This window comes from Fragaria vesca, linkage group LG4, assembly GCF_000184155.1.
Source record: "Fragaria vesca subsp. vesca linkage group LG4, FraVesHawaii_1.0, whole genome shotgun sequence".
Taxonomy (NCBI): Eukaryota; Viridiplantae; Streptophyta; class Magnoliopsida; order Rosales; family Rosaceae; genus Fragaria; species Fragaria vesca.
Window position 1 is genome coordinate 10,486,425 of NC_020494.1, and position 15,432 is coordinate 10,501,856.

General features: G+C 38.1%; 1 protein-coding gene and 1 non-coding gene across 2 annotated transcripts; one reads left to right on the plus strand and one right to left on the minus strand.

The window, feature by feature from the left end:
• The first annotated feature begins 2,422 nt into the window (after positions 1-2,422).
• LOC101296652 lies at positions 2,423-4,747 on the plus strand. Its single transcript, XR_184475.1, has 3 exons — positions 2,423-2,640; positions 3,156-3,499; positions 3,649-4,747. It is a non-coding gene; the product is annotated as an uncharacterized LOC101296652 (transcript).
• Positions 4,748-10,238: 5,491 nt separating this feature from the next.
• LOC101296853 (lipase-like) lies at positions 10,239-14,558 on the minus strand. The gene is made up of 10 exons (XM_004296752.1): positions 14,253-14,558; positions 13,771-13,856; positions 13,444-13,509; positions 13,317-13,364; positions 13,164-13,231; positions 12,795-12,867; positions 12,556-12,717; positions 11,699-11,893; positions 10,864-10,952; positions 10,239-10,689 (listed from the first exon to the last, which is right to left on the minus strand). The coding sequence occupies exons 1-10, from the start codon at positions 14,320-14,322 to the stop codon at positions 10,476-10,478; spliced, it is 1,071 nt and encodes a 356-aa protein (XP_004296800.1). The 5' UTR covers positions 14,323-14,558; the 3' UTR covers positions 10,239-10,475.
• Between the last annotated feature and the right edge of the window lie 874 nt (positions 14,559-15,432).

The following is a 15,432-nucleotide window of genomic DNA, read 5'->3' on the forward strand; positions in this document are numbered from 1 at the left end:
TTGAGAAAGGTCATATATGGCAACCCAATGGACTCATATTCCATACTAGGAAATGAAAGGTTTACCAAATTTCTAGAGATGCATCTTGAGACGAATACAACTCGATAGGGGTAAATATTTTTATTTTTTGAAATTAAGGCGGCATCGTGAAATATGCGAACAAGAGAGAGTGAAATTTTGGTAAAAATTATACACAATTCCTTTATATATATGTGTGCAACATAACGATTTTTTTATTAGATGACATATGCTTTAAAAGCGGCTAACATCATCCGTTGGATCCCTCCTGCTCTAAATTGGGTGAAGCTTAACTTTAATGACTCCATAAGTTCCACCTAGGGCTGGGCACGGGCCGAGACCGACCACAAATTTAGCGGGATCGGGACCGGACCGGCAGTACTGTCATCGGGCCGGGTTTACACCTGAAAATCTCCGGGACCGGCCAAAGCCCGGACCGACCAAAAACCGGCCGGTCCTTCACAACCAGATCAGAAAATTGAAGCTCACACTGACACAATCAATCAAAAATGACTCATTTAGTTATCTATTTTAGTTTCTCTTCCAAAATCCAAATCAGTCAACCTAATTCAAAGTTCAAATTCAGAAAGAAGAAACGACTCACCTATGGACCATGGTTGACGATTTTCGACGACTGGACGAATACCAGTTTTAGGATTTGATCGATGGAGATTGTGCTAGACAACGGCTTGGTGGTCGACATCGGCGTAGGCGGCGGTGAGGGTTTTGGTTTGTCGCTGCAAACCTTGGTTTGAAAAGGTTAGATTTTGTGGCTATGAGACTCTGGATAGGATTATGAAGAGCGATTGTGAATTAGGTCAGCGAGGATGGAGGGTTTGGGGGTGGGATTGAGAAGATGAAGATGAATCGGGAGTGGAAAACTGAGTCGATTGACGGATTGAGTGGTTGAGTCAAATTAAAGAAGATGAGGGTTTGGGGGTTGAGTGCCTCAGTCGATTTGGGAAAGTGGGAAATTGAAGTCGTTTAGGGTAAAACTGAAGATGATGATGAGCTCGACTTTGTCTGGGTTTACACTTTATATTCTGAACGACAGAGGCAGAAGACGAGGGCTATCTAACAGTAGTGAAGAGTTAATATGAAAGGAAACTGATGTCTATTTATGAAAGGAGACTGATGTCGGGCCTAAAAAGTTATACAAACTTAGGGCCCGGGACCGGCCCGTGTATAGATGGGTCGGTCCGGAATGACAGAAAATAGATGAGGGCCCATATAAAAGCCCGGCTCGGCCCGGTCGGGCCTTCCGGTCTGGTTCGGTTTTTTTTATATTTTCGGGTTTTATGCCCACCCCTAGTTCCACCTTTGGTGTTGCTAGCCTTGTTATTCGAGACTATTTGGGGGTTCCCTTAGTTGCTGGTGCACGTCGACTCCATACTTCTAGTGTACCAGTTTCTGAATGTTATGCCTTTAAAGATAGTCTCGTTGCTGCTAAAAGGTTCAACTTCAAGTATATTGTGGTTGAAGGAGATTCTCTTTTAATGATCAACTGTGTTAATAATGCATGTGAAGTCCCTTAGCATCTAAAATCCGATATTGAGATGTCTTTCATGTTGCTAGTGAGTTTAATAATATCAGCTTTGTTCATGCTTTTCGAGAAGCCAACTTCTTGACTGATGCTTTTGCAAATCTCGGGCACGGTCTCCATTCTCGAAGATCTAGCTAGGGGTCATTCCTTATCAGACTGCGTAGACTTTACATTTAGATATGATGAATATTGGCTGCCTAGAGATATCTTGTTGTAATTTTATTTTTCTTCTCAAAAAAAAGAAAAAGAAAGAAACGTAACGATTCTTTTTATTCCCTAAAGCAACCTACATTACATATGTAAATTGAGAAGGTTGAAACGGCCGAAAGAAGAAGAAGACAATGATGCGTCAATTCAATTGAAATGAAATGTGAAGCAAGGAGTTTGATATTGTTGATTAGCGTCGTGATCCGCAAAAGATTATAACAGACGTTAATCTTGTTATATAGAAAATGTAGAGGATCTGTTGGATTTGCTCTAAGAGAGTTAATCAAAAATTTTGAATCTTCTACCTTTAAATATTGTATCCATTAATAACTGCAGCCGTAACAATATAATTAGCTTCAGCACGAATAATATTCGAATCATCTACAATATGTTCTTATTAGTGGAAGCCACGACTGGCAGACCGTGGTCATCTTCATCACTAAACCATTAACTAGTTGTGAAGTATTTAAAACCGAGCCATCAGAAGTTAATTTTAACAAATTCATCAGTTGGTGGATTAATTCGAGGAACTCATGTAAATGATGTGCAGAACATAAGAATGAGTTACACTTTAGTGACTTTACACATGATTAAATCCGTAAGCATCGTCCCGACTGTTCATAAATACGGTTTTGTTCTCATTCAATTCGTGAATTACAGTACTGCCATTCGCCCAATAAACAACCCCAAAGCTTGGTAAAGAGGAGGGCATTGGGTTTCATAGAGAGGGTGAAAATCTGCTATTCATTGCTTGGATCCTTTGCAGTGTCGATGGAAGTGAAATACCCAGTTCGGTTTTGGTTCTCAGTTTGTCTCTTTCCTTTTCTTTGTTTAGGTGCTCAGAAGCAACCAAATAGGAACGAACCCACGAGGTAAAATTCATTTTTTTTTCTTGGTTTTTGTTTGGGTGGAGTGTGGAAATTTGTTTGAATGTGATTTCAATTTCAGTTTCTCATTAATAGTACCATTTTGAGGTGATCGATGAAATTAGCAGGATTATTTGCTTCACACAGTATATATGCATGTATGATGAGTTTCACTTTGTATGCACAATTGCACACAGTATAGAGTGCTTAGAAAACTTGGATTTTGTAAAGTACTCAACCCAAAGTATATCAATTCATCGATAAGTTAACATGATTGACATTTTTTATGAGAATTTACTTGCTTATGCCTTAGAGGTCATTTGTTTGCTTCATCTTTAATAGCTGTATTGATATTAGTTGACATATTTACCGATATTTAATAATGTTTCTAAGGCATAAGCGATGGATTTTTGCTAGATCGCCATTTTGTTGATTACATTCCTGAAACAGACTAGTATAATGTAATTTATTAGTATGTAGATATAGCGTCATGTTAATCATTTGTATTTTATTTCATTCAGATTTCAGAGTCTAGAACCAATGCAATTTAGATGGAGGACAAGTCAAATCTGGGGAAAGATCAACAGAGTGGTTCTGCTGCTAAAGAGGAACCTACTGGCCCCAAGGAGAATCAGCCACCTCAAACAGAAACCCATGAGGACAGTAAAAGTTGTGAGGGACACATTTTAGGATCACCATGGCTGTTGATGAGCTAAAGGTTGGTGATGTTAAAGCTAATGATCCTCTGCTTATTGAGGTGCGCTAAGGAAACAAGGGCAATGGCAGTAATGCAAGAGTCGGAAACAAACTCAAAACCATAGATAAACATGTGGGGGAGTCAAAGGGTTGGTTGTCTGATTCCGAGGTACTGACTTCCAGACACAATGTTTTATGTATATATATGAATGATTGAATAAAATGATTACTGTTTGTCACAGACTCAATTTTGCGATTGGAGTTCTTTCTTTTTCTTCAAGTACTATGGCTGTTAAAATCTCTTCTCTTTTAATTTAGGGTGAGGAATCGGAGGATGAGAATTTATGAGGGAGCTGGATTGTTTCTACAAGGAGAGGTCCTTGGAATTTAAGGCCCCTAAGTTGTGTGGAGAACCACCGAAGAGAATTGCCTCAAGTAAGTTTCTGTTGATGAGTACTGTTTTTACTGTTGGAATTATGTGTGTCTGAGCTGAGAACTGGACTAAATTTGTGCACTTTTTCTTTAGCGACACAAGTTATGAAGAGCTGTCATTAGATCTGGTTGTTACAATGTGTTATGTATTCTCCTAATTACATTTGGAGAGAATTTATTTTGGTACATGATAAAATGAATCTTACCCCTGTTCTTGGCCATAGTGAGCCTATGTATGGCATTGCAGCTTGCAGCAAGTATCTCAGAAACCCAACCAAAGCAGGCACCTTTTCTCATCAGCAACAAGCTACTGTAACTCACATCACCGGAACCCATGGCGGTACACTACCGAGTCCTTTCTTTTGATTTCAGTTTATTCATTTTCGATGAGCGTGTTTGTTTGATTTGAGTGTGTGTGGATCATTCCGTTTCTGGTGTTCTGATTGCTGATTGTTTGAAATGTCTATATTGTCCTTCCCTCCTATGCTTGCTTTCAGTTCTCAGCTAAAGTTTCATGCTTGGATTTGTACTCCTACCTGATTATTTCAGTATCAAATTTATTGTTATATACTGACATGTCATATGAGTATCAGTGTGTCAGGTTTTCTGTATATCTGTGTATCTGAAAAAAGAAAAAGAACAAAAATTATTGAAGCTTCCATTGGTACAACTTATTGAAAGTTTGCATACTTCACTATTGTTCACCAAACTATGAATAATTGCTAAGTTATGTTTGCCGTTTAATTTAGTTGTCTTCTGACATAATGCATTTCGTTGATGGCAAATGTCGTATGGTACATGTAAATGAATTCATTATTTTTGCTCCGGATTTGATCTAGTCAGTTAAGAGTTGTATTGGTGACAGTAGGAATGCAATGTGGTCATTCTTTTTCAAAGAAGATTTTGTAAAAAGAAGATTTTGCGAAAAGATTGAAGGCCCCTAACTTTGCAAAATGTTTGGCCGATTCTGGAATCTGCTTTGCAAGAATATTAGTTTGTTGCTGATTATTCAGATTTGTCATGATCAATGTTGTTTAGCGAAAAGATTGATGGCCCCTAACTTTGCAATATCTTTGGCCGATTCTGGAATCTGCTTTGCGAGAATATTATAGTTTGTTGCTGATTATTCAGATTTGTCATGATCAACGTCGTTTATTTTAAAGTGTTTATTGTTTATGGTTCATTTGAAATTATTGTTGGTTTATGATAACATTTCTAAAATGAATTGCTAGAGTTATTCACTAGGTAATTGATTACATTGCTTTCCTAGTTATTATTCAATTTCATATCATATTTAGAACACTAATTTCCACCTTATATTCTTTTATGAATGCAACTCCAGAGGCATTGTTGTTATAGAAGAGTCTGTTCGAACCACCACCGTCATCATGGGAAAACCAGCTTCTTTATTTCAAACCAAAGAAGTGACTATCTCTGTGGCTTCAAAAGCCAAGCTAGCTAACCTATGTGCCACTTTACAAGATCTTGGAGCATGGCCTATCTTAACAGAAGGTACATTGTTTAAAGCCACTTTTATATCATCAAGCAATCCACCGAACTTTAACAAGTCATGCCTAATAGAAGCTATGTGTACACTAGCCTCCAGACACAATGTGGTTCTATGAAAGAATTGGTTACCTGCATTTTTTGCAGAAGCTGAAACCCTTCTTTTATGGCCAAAAGCTCCACTTGTTTCTCAGTAGCTACGTTTGTGACTGGAACAGCAAAGGCTGCCTTGAACATCCCATCTTCATCTATGAGCATGAGGACACCACCTAGTCCTCCATTATGTTGGTTTGGATTTTGGAAACATTCCAAGTCTGCCTCTACCATTGATTAGCACAACATTGCTTAGGCTCCTAAATCCATCTGTCCTGCCATATGTGAATTTCTGAACCAATTCCAACCTGCCATTGAATCCCAGCTTTAAGGACTGGCCTGCCTTGAATTATACGCCTCCAAGAGAAAGAAGGTGAGTCTCCGAGCTCTGCCTCCCCCAGGGTATATAAACTGTGCAATGAGAGAATCTAGATTACTGGCCAAGACTCCATCCTTGTTTTGCTAGCATTGCTAAGTTGTAAGCATATAGATTTTTAAACCCCATATACCGCTTCACCTTCATCTTAGTGAGACAATCTTTCCCATCACCGCCAATGTTTCTTCTTTTTCTCTTCGGTATCACCCCAGAAGCAAGAGGCACATAGGAAAGCTAGCTTTTGAAATATGTAAAAACAAGAAAATAAACCCGCAGCACGGTAGGAATCATCTAGTTAATCCTAATCATACGACAAAGATTACACCAAAAAATAAGGCTGGGAAAGATTTGGTTCTATTATCTTTCATGGGGATACATATCTATGTATAATTTGCCAACTATTGTTGTTTGGTTTTGGGTTTAAGGAACAAACTAGCTCCCCAGCCAGATCACATTCACCGTTACCGCCACCTCCACCACCATACCAGCTTTTGAACCTCCGCTAACTCGTGTAAAAGGCGAAGGCCTTGACCACAAATTAATCTAACGGGAAAACAGGTATAATCTTCCAACTTTGTCACGTTTTCTTTCCCTTAGTGTATAACTACTGTCTGTTATATATTGGCCAGAAAAACTAACATCGATTAGTACTCTTGAATGACAACACGAAAGGTATTCTTTTAACTAACATTGATCAGTACCCTACACATTTCTCTTGTAGCCAAGTTAGCATTCGTTGCATAAACAGATTTGTTTTCACAACCCAATTAAACGAACATTGAACAATAGGAGCTGCACTCAACAAGCTAGTGAGTGAAGACATTCCAGCCTTATATATGCCTAACGTTTGCAAAAGAGAAGCAAATTGTTATGGTTTCGGTACATTTGTGCTGTGATAACATTATAGATCATTGAAGTTTTTATATTCTTATTCCAGGTCACTGTGTCCAGTAACCACTCTTTCACTAGAGTTGTCCATAGGAAAATGTCTGATTTATCTTCTTTATAGTTCATTAGTATTCTTCCTGGATTGAAAGCCAAAATTTCATCTTCATTAGATTATCAAATTTGATTAATAACGGATGATTTGGTTAAATGCATACAACCCCAAAACAAGGAGTTACTGAGACATAGCTAGCTTTATTTGATGGAATTATTCTTCCTAACTCTAAAGCCACCCATGTCAAATGAGGATCGAGTGCTCCAAATCACCCTTGTTAAATTGAGTTGGTTAATTTGATGGAAGTATGAACTCGTTTTTGAAACTTATCTCACTTAGGAAATTTAAAGACGTGCCACCCTAGTAATCTAAAAATGTACACCATTATCAGAACGAAGAAACCGGTGCTATTTATACACACTTTCATGACACCAAATTACACCCATGCAAGTTACAGCTCCAACACAAACAACTAACAAGATCAAACAATCAACATCTCTCTCCCGCATATTAAAGGGAAAGAGATTAATATTTCTCTGTAACATTTCTTCTCTCTAATTATATCTCTATCTCTCTGACCTCAAATTTCAAATTAATTATGGGATGTGGGGATTCAAAGCTCGCTGTTGCCACCAGCAATGCCATCCTGCGCCGCAAGAAATCCAATGCCGGGGAGGCCACTAAGAAGAGCAAAGACGTCGGAACAATCCCCGGAACCACCACGGATTGTGACAACAGTGTAGCACTCTCAAAGGGACAACAACAACAACAACAAAAAGCGCAAGAAGCAGCAGAATTTGTTAAAAAGGACAATGTAGGTGTTGGGGTGGCTGATGATGTGAAGGACATCAATGAAAACAAGAAGGAAGATGGAGGTGACAAAGAAATAATAGCCAAAGGTGACAACAAGGAGCATGAAGCCGGGAGATTGATAACATCTGAAGAGTCACCAAGGGATTTCTTTTCATCAAGAAAATTAGATGATGAAGGAATTGATGGGATTATTTCTGAGGGAAGATCTGGAACATCCGATTATTACACTCCGCGCCATGGACCTGGAAGCAAGGGAAACTTGTTCTTCAAGGTGGATGATCAGGAAAGCAAAGTTGTAGAGGAGGACAAAGAATTGTTGCCTGCTGCTGAAGAAACAAAACCAGCTGGTGATACGACGTCCTCAAAAGAAAATACAGTTTTGTGATCATGACCTAAATATGTTAAATTATTTTTTCATTACTTCATAATAAATCATGCATTCAAATATAGATTTCACCTAATCAATCAGTACTGGTAAAGCCAATTGGTATTGGTGTACGAGGGACGTGTTGCTCTGAGGCAGTTCCATCAAACACCTTTTCCAAACTCCTCTTTAGAGAAAATCCAACAAGAACAATAAGTTAATGAGGTCAATCGAACCCAAACAGCATCATGTGGCATTGCAAGAGCACCTACTAATTATTGGTCGAACGTTTACATTGCAATGCTTAATTATGATACCTCTTACCAGTAAAATGGCTGATTATTTGCTAATTTACTTATCAGATTAACGAGTAATCAGTTGCTAATGTTTCCTCTGCTTATATATGTGCATGTATGTACAGGAGAGGCTGCGGTAATAGTGGAGGAGAAATTGGTAAAGGAAACTGCAGAAGTGGAAATCAAAACCACTACTGCTGAAGCCAAAGTTTCTAGCCCTGCTGCTTCTAGCCTTGCTGCTGATCAGGAAGATAAGAAAGAAGTTGAGAAAGAACAGAAGAAAGAGTAGAAGAAAGAAGAGAAGAAAGAAGATAAGAAAGAAGAGAAGAGTTGATGTGAATGTATTTCTACATAGAGGTTGTGGTTGAGTTCGGGTGATTTACCAGACATGGATTTGAAAACAAGCTAGCTATGCGTCTAACTAACATGTTGGGAATTGTATGCTGACGTAGTACTGTGTATAAATGACTTCCGAGTTTTAGAATTCGTGAAATTTCGATCATATGTGCCACATTTAACAAGCAGCTAGCCTCTTAATGAAACAGTCTTTTGGTATTAAGATTTAAAGAAACCATTGAATTGTGTATATCTATCAAGACCCCGTAAGAGCTCTCACTCCAGGAATTGCAGTAAGGTGAGATGTATTGATCTACTTGTATCAATAAAATTTCCATATAGTGATATGCATATGGTTCAATCAGAAATGAGCCGTCTTATGATATTTGTGCATCCGAGGGTAGTATGAATGAAGCCTCAGCGCAAAAGAAATGAGGAAGAAAACTTAACAAGAGCGCAGTTGTGTGGAACAATGCAGAACAATATATGACATGCAGCAGCAATTTATTTGGTTAATTGATAGGGCTCGATTGCAATGAGAAGGAGATGTAGTGTCAATTAGAGGGTGCTGATATCCTTTCGTATAGATAAAGGAAACAACAAGGAACAGTATAAGAAATTCATCAGAGTACGTTTGTGGTGGTGACCCTTTAATCATAGTACATCGTAAATTTGTAATAGTATTAAGAAAATCAGAAGTGACGATTATTTAGAGCAGTAACAAAGCATCATCATTCATATTACAAGTATGCACATGTATACAGTGTGCAACCTTGGCCCTCTATGCTCCAGTAAACCATCAGCCTTCACAATGTTGCATGGTCTCATCTACTGGCCATTCATTGGAGACCAAAATAAACTAAATGGTCCAATTTAAGGACCAAAACCATCTTAAGAACTCGTAAATATCTAACCTGAGGTCGGCTGTTGTTGATGGAAAAAAGAATCTGAGACATCACAGATCTTCCCAACCTTATGAACAAGACATCCTAATCCAATGTTATAAAGCCATGAATAAGGCTCTCTGAATGGTCTGAAAGAAAGAAACTTCCATAATATGGTCACAACATACGTGTGGGATCCAAAAAAAAAACAATGAGGGTTTAGGGTGAGAAGGATCGGTCTAGCAATGCTCATAGCCAAACTGAAAACAGCTTGAAAAAGATCAGCATGCCAGCAAGAAAACCAGAAAACAAAAACTAACTAAAAGCAAGTGAAAGAGAGGCAATGAATCTGATGGGAATGGAAAGGGTGGAAAATAGCATGATGAAGGAGCCTTAAGCATCAGAACTAGTGTTTAACTAGAAGTGGGCGCCTGAGGAATCAAGTGAGCATCACAGGCTGATACAATGAGATAGCAACGCATAAACAGAAGTGTGTTCATTCTTGGTATGCAAAACCCACATTTACACCAACCACGTCCGATTGTGATTCTGATATTGTTGTTCTTTCGCATCAGTAATTAAAATTTGCACCACACCATAGAAGAAAGTTTGACAAGAAAACACTGGCACGGATCATCAACTTGGTTAGTTGAGGTTGATTGTAATAGTAGGAAAAGAAACCATCTTTTGTTTGGCCAAATGATCCGGTGTGCCATTTGGAGGTTTTTCATTGCGTAGGGACAGTCTAATCAAAAGGGTCAATCACCATTGACTCTACAACACTCTAGATGTTGTAGATAGACTGCCCCTACGCAATGAAAAAGAGTCAATGGTGATTGACCCTTTTGATTATAGTAGACGTACTGGTATTAAGGTATTCACACGCATCTGATTATTCATTATTTACACAAGTAAACACAGCCTCAGAGGCGGCATTCGTATTCCAAAGAATGAAGATAAACACGACTGACACGTACACTAATATATACACCAACATCATTGCAACCCCGGCCATCTTCATTGCTACGGCTTTTCTAAAAACGAAAAGGCTCTAAGCATAAATATGACAGCTTCTTTTCAAGACAAATCTGTCACAGCTGACATCCTATAGAGGCTTTCCTCTGGCATCTGGCCGTGTTTTCAATTTGAGACCAGGAGTTGAAAGATCTCTGGACAGTACAAAATTTCCTTCCAGATCTGTTCTGCCATGCTCCAGTAAACCAGGACCCATCACAATTTTGCACGGCCTCCATGTCTTGGCCATTAAATCCACACCAAAATAAACTAAATGGTCTGAAATACTATTCCCTTTCACTGACCTGCACAAACGTCCCAAAAACTTGTAACATCTAATCTGACAATAACATTGTAATTTCCAACTTTTTTGTATGTTAGTTTTCTAAGACTGTTCAAGCTAGCATTATGTATCAGAATATGATGGAAGAAAAATCTGTGACAATGACACAATAATATCACAGCACAAAAGAGATTACCTGCTGCAAGTTGGGTCCTCACCAGATGAATCACAGATTTTCTCAACCTTATAAACAAGACTTCCCATTCCAATGTTATAAAGCCATACCTACAATAAGAACAAGGCTCTATTAATGGTCTAAAAAGAAAGCCATACCTACAATAAGAACAAGGCTCTATGAATGGTCCAAAAAGAAAGAAACTTTCCACAATACGATCATAAAAATACATGTTTAGAGTTCCAGCATTGAGATCTCAAGGGGAACAGAAGGATTCAACTACAGGTGCTCATATGTGCTCCCACTATTCAATAATTTACAGAGATGAAATACTAAGAGAGTGTGATTTCATCACTACAGCAGATAACATAGCATAATTAGAAGTTATAACCTATTCTGTTAACCAGAACTATTTCTTTTCTTGACTTGGAGACCACTAATGCACCATACACAACATTGGGTGCATCGGGCACGTACAATGGTCAATCAATATATCTACTATACTCATCTTAAAGTGTCAACCATATTGTAACCCCAGTTGATTCTGGAGTGCATATGCCAAATTAATGAGGCCATGTGACAAGTATGTTTGAAAAAGCTCAGACTAGGGAGTGTTCGGTAACAAACAGGAAAAGAGCTTGGAAAAGAATAGCATGCGAGCAGCAACCAGTCCAGAAACCAATTAACCAAAACCATTGTAGAATATAGGCAATGTAAGTAAGGGGGAACAAAGTCATTATTCTATTACTTATATATGATTACGGAGGACAAAACATTAACAGCTCGACCACAAAGAAATATCAAAAAATTAACAGTAAAAACAAAAGTAATCCACCAGTGCGGGCTAAGAAATTACCTCTCTTGGGAAGTGGTGGTATGTCTTCTGAGGGAAGTAAGTATAGTATGGAGGCAAATGAGGGACAACATCATTTCCATTTGTTATCCGTATAGTGTCTGGCACAAGTTTGCTATAGAAAGTAGCAAAGACTGCATTACCAATACGAGGTTGTCCAAATGTCATAACTTGAACATTCTTCTCCTTTTGATTGACCTAGGAATTCAGAAACCAAAAGAAACGAGAAAAATGAATCTTCATTACTATGTCAACTGACTTGAAAACATGCTTCCAGTCCAAACTAAAATTAATATTCAATGAAGTTGCATGAGAGCATCAGGAGCAACAAGCCACCAAGCACTAATTACACATTCAAACTTCAAGTCAGCTAGGCTTCTGTTATAAGTTCACTCTTGTAAACTAATCGAGAAATTTATTTGACATTAAAACTGAAAAAGCAGAGTACAGTTTCATTGAGGCCTATAGAAACCGACTAAAATAACATACAACTAGCTATGGCAGGAAAAGATAAGTACCTCAAGCGCAACTACGGCTGTTGCCTACAATCTCTAACAGGACTTCAGTTTACCGGCTGACTAAAATACTATAACTTCATTTTTGTCATGATGAACTGTCACAGGTTATTGTAGTTTATACTACCAAGTTGTGCACACATACTACTCCAGCAAGAACACATGACACCCAGTCCACTTCCCACCCAGAAAACCAACAGAAATTCAGCCCCATTCCCCAATCAACCCAATCAATAGTTAAGCAAACATCATGAGATCATGCATTGAAGATGAAAAGAAAATGAACTAAATTTAAAAAGTTAACACAAGAGGAAACATGATGGAGACTGGCTTAATTATGATTACCCTTAAATCAAGAGCACAAAATGAAGCCATCGCCCCTCCCATTGAATGCCCTGTCACTATGATGCCAATATCTCCATAAAACTCTTTAGCTCTTGCAACAGCATTTAGAATTCCAGGACGTATGGTTGTGTTGTGGTAAGCGCTATAAAACCCATGGTGCACCTGAGACAATGCAAAAAGAATGAGAATCAAAACTTCACAATCTATATCAAGTGGAGGAACTTCACAGCAATAAGTACCCTTGAATCAGGCATGCCGGGGTAATCTATATCAAGTTGTTTCCAAAATAAGTCTTCAATCCAATTCTGTATACTGCACACATGAAATCAATTTTTAGTCATCAAAAAATGTAGTAAAGAAAGCTTTAGATAGATTGCCCATGAACATGCATATAATTCAAGGAAAACCCACAACTAATATAGATATAAATCTGCCTCTAAGGTCTATAGAAGACACACAAAATGTAGTTCGACTGCACAATTGACCAGAGTCATCCACATGCCCACTTCTACTGACCAGACAATAATTTTGGGCTCAATAACAATGAAACTAGAAAACTAAAAAGATTAAAATAAAAATCAACAAGGAAAGATATAAGAGTATTCTACCTGTGTTCCTGAGTCCCTCTAAAGGCAATTATAATAGCATTAGGATCTGTTGCCACTCCAACAAATGCCTGGAAAAGTAATGATAATGTCAAAATGTGGCAGCCATTGCAAAGAATAACAATATAAAACGAGAGGGGAAGAATGAAACTGCACCTGTAGGCAATGCTGGATGTCAACAATCAGCTCTATCATTTGAAAATCCTGTTTTCATTGAAAGAGGGAATAAGGACCACAACTTCTAGATAAAAGAACTTTATATTATAATCTAAAATCTGATTACCTTGATCAAGCCATTACAATTTTTGCATGTCCAAGAAAACAGCTCTGTCAAATCTGACACATACACCTACAAGATAGAAGAATAATTACAATTGCTACTAAACTTAACATCCAATCCACCAAATGTCTTCAGGTCTGTTTCCCTTTTAATAAGACAGATTAATATCCCCCAAATCTAGCCTTTCTAAATGCCACATTCACAGCACTCCAGGGAAAATTCGAACTAACAAATGGCAAGAATAACATATGCATTTACAACAAACATGGTGATATGTTTAGAAACAAGATCCCCATAAATGGTCCAGAAACAATATTCCACGAAACTTACCGTTGAAGCATACCGAACCAATATTGTAGCAAGCGTATGATTATAGACGGGGCTATGTCCATGAAACTTGTGCTTGAATCTCAGCTCTGCATTAAAGATATAAAACTTCTCAGTTAAACATTGGGTCCAAAACTTCAACAACATATCATTAAATCCCAAATGCTCCAAAATCTACACATTCACAAAGCAACTAAACTCAACCACATCCAAGCCATTCTGCTAAAACAAATTCAAATCCAAGCCACATATTCCTAAACAATTCACATCACTAAAATTCTCAACTTACACCAACCAGACCCTTCAAGCAAATCAATAGTTTAGGTAGACCCAACAACAACATCCATCTTTGCACTCTCTACTTACTACCATACTAAAATGTCCCATTTAATCAACTACAGTGTCCAAAAATTACAATCTCAATGTAAATTGTCCCTAATTTGACACAAAGTAAGAAACTTTTACTGCAGAAATCGAAGTTTTACCTCTCCCAGCTGAGCAAACAACCAAACAGGCCAGTACTGCCAGCAATACCAACCATCTCCTTCTCTCCATGATCTGCCCCAATTCACAAATCAATTTTTTTTGCAAAGATCAAAGCTTTAGGGCACAATTCACCGCTAATTAGCGAAGCGAAACGGACCCAGGACGACCCACTCGCCAGGCGGCTTCGGAGCTCCGACTACGCGCGACGGGGTCTGACCTGAAACGCACCGTTTTGGAGACTCTAAGCGGCGGTAAGGCGACGTAATGAGAAGAAAAGCAAAGGAGTGTGTTCTTTTATTTTGGTCAAGAAAAAGAAAAGTAGTTCAAATAAGTTAGTTGGGTCCGGAACGGGGAAGGAGGACCGTATTTTATGTGAACTGCCTAAACTACCCTCCTTCCCGCCGTTGCTTTACCGTTGAATTGTATGGTTGTGCTGAGGTGTCGGGTAGTGGGGGATTTTGGTTGGGGGTATTATGGTAAGTTGGAGGGATGTGCTGATGTGTTTGTTTAATCTAATTTGGATTGGGTTTCTGGGTCGCGATCAGATATGCCCGTTTATTCCCTTTCCTGTATAAGGTCGTGTTCGAATGCTTGGAACGACGTCGTGTGGTGCCATCGGTTAATGTAGGATATACTTTTCTAACGTGAGTTCGTCTTAATGGAACTTCAGTTTAACGATGCCGAATGCACGCGCGACTTTTGACACCTTCTAGTTTATATAAGAAATAGTGTTGTAAGAGAAAGGGATTACATCTGTGGAGGACTAGAGTCGGTTCTACACTGTTTGGACAATGGAAGAGGAAGAACATTAGCGGTCTCGTAATAAAACTAAGAGAAAATTAGATAAAAACTTAAAATAATAGATCTCTTTTAAGATAAATCCATACATATTTTTCTTTTATTTTACACCCACTCCACATAAGCAAACATATCATATAGAGCAAATGTCTATATTTAATAGTTTTCTTCATTTTTCAGTTTCTCTAATTTGCCCTTCAGACAGTAGAAAGCTAAATTTGGTATATTTCTCAATTTTAGCATCAATTTGAAACTCAAATACTAGCTAAAATTTAGTTGGATTTAACTTTGTCATAATCAATTACATTCTTTAATTTCTTACCTTGTTATTACTAACTTGAGTGTATATATATATGCTATATATACAAAAGTATGTCATTT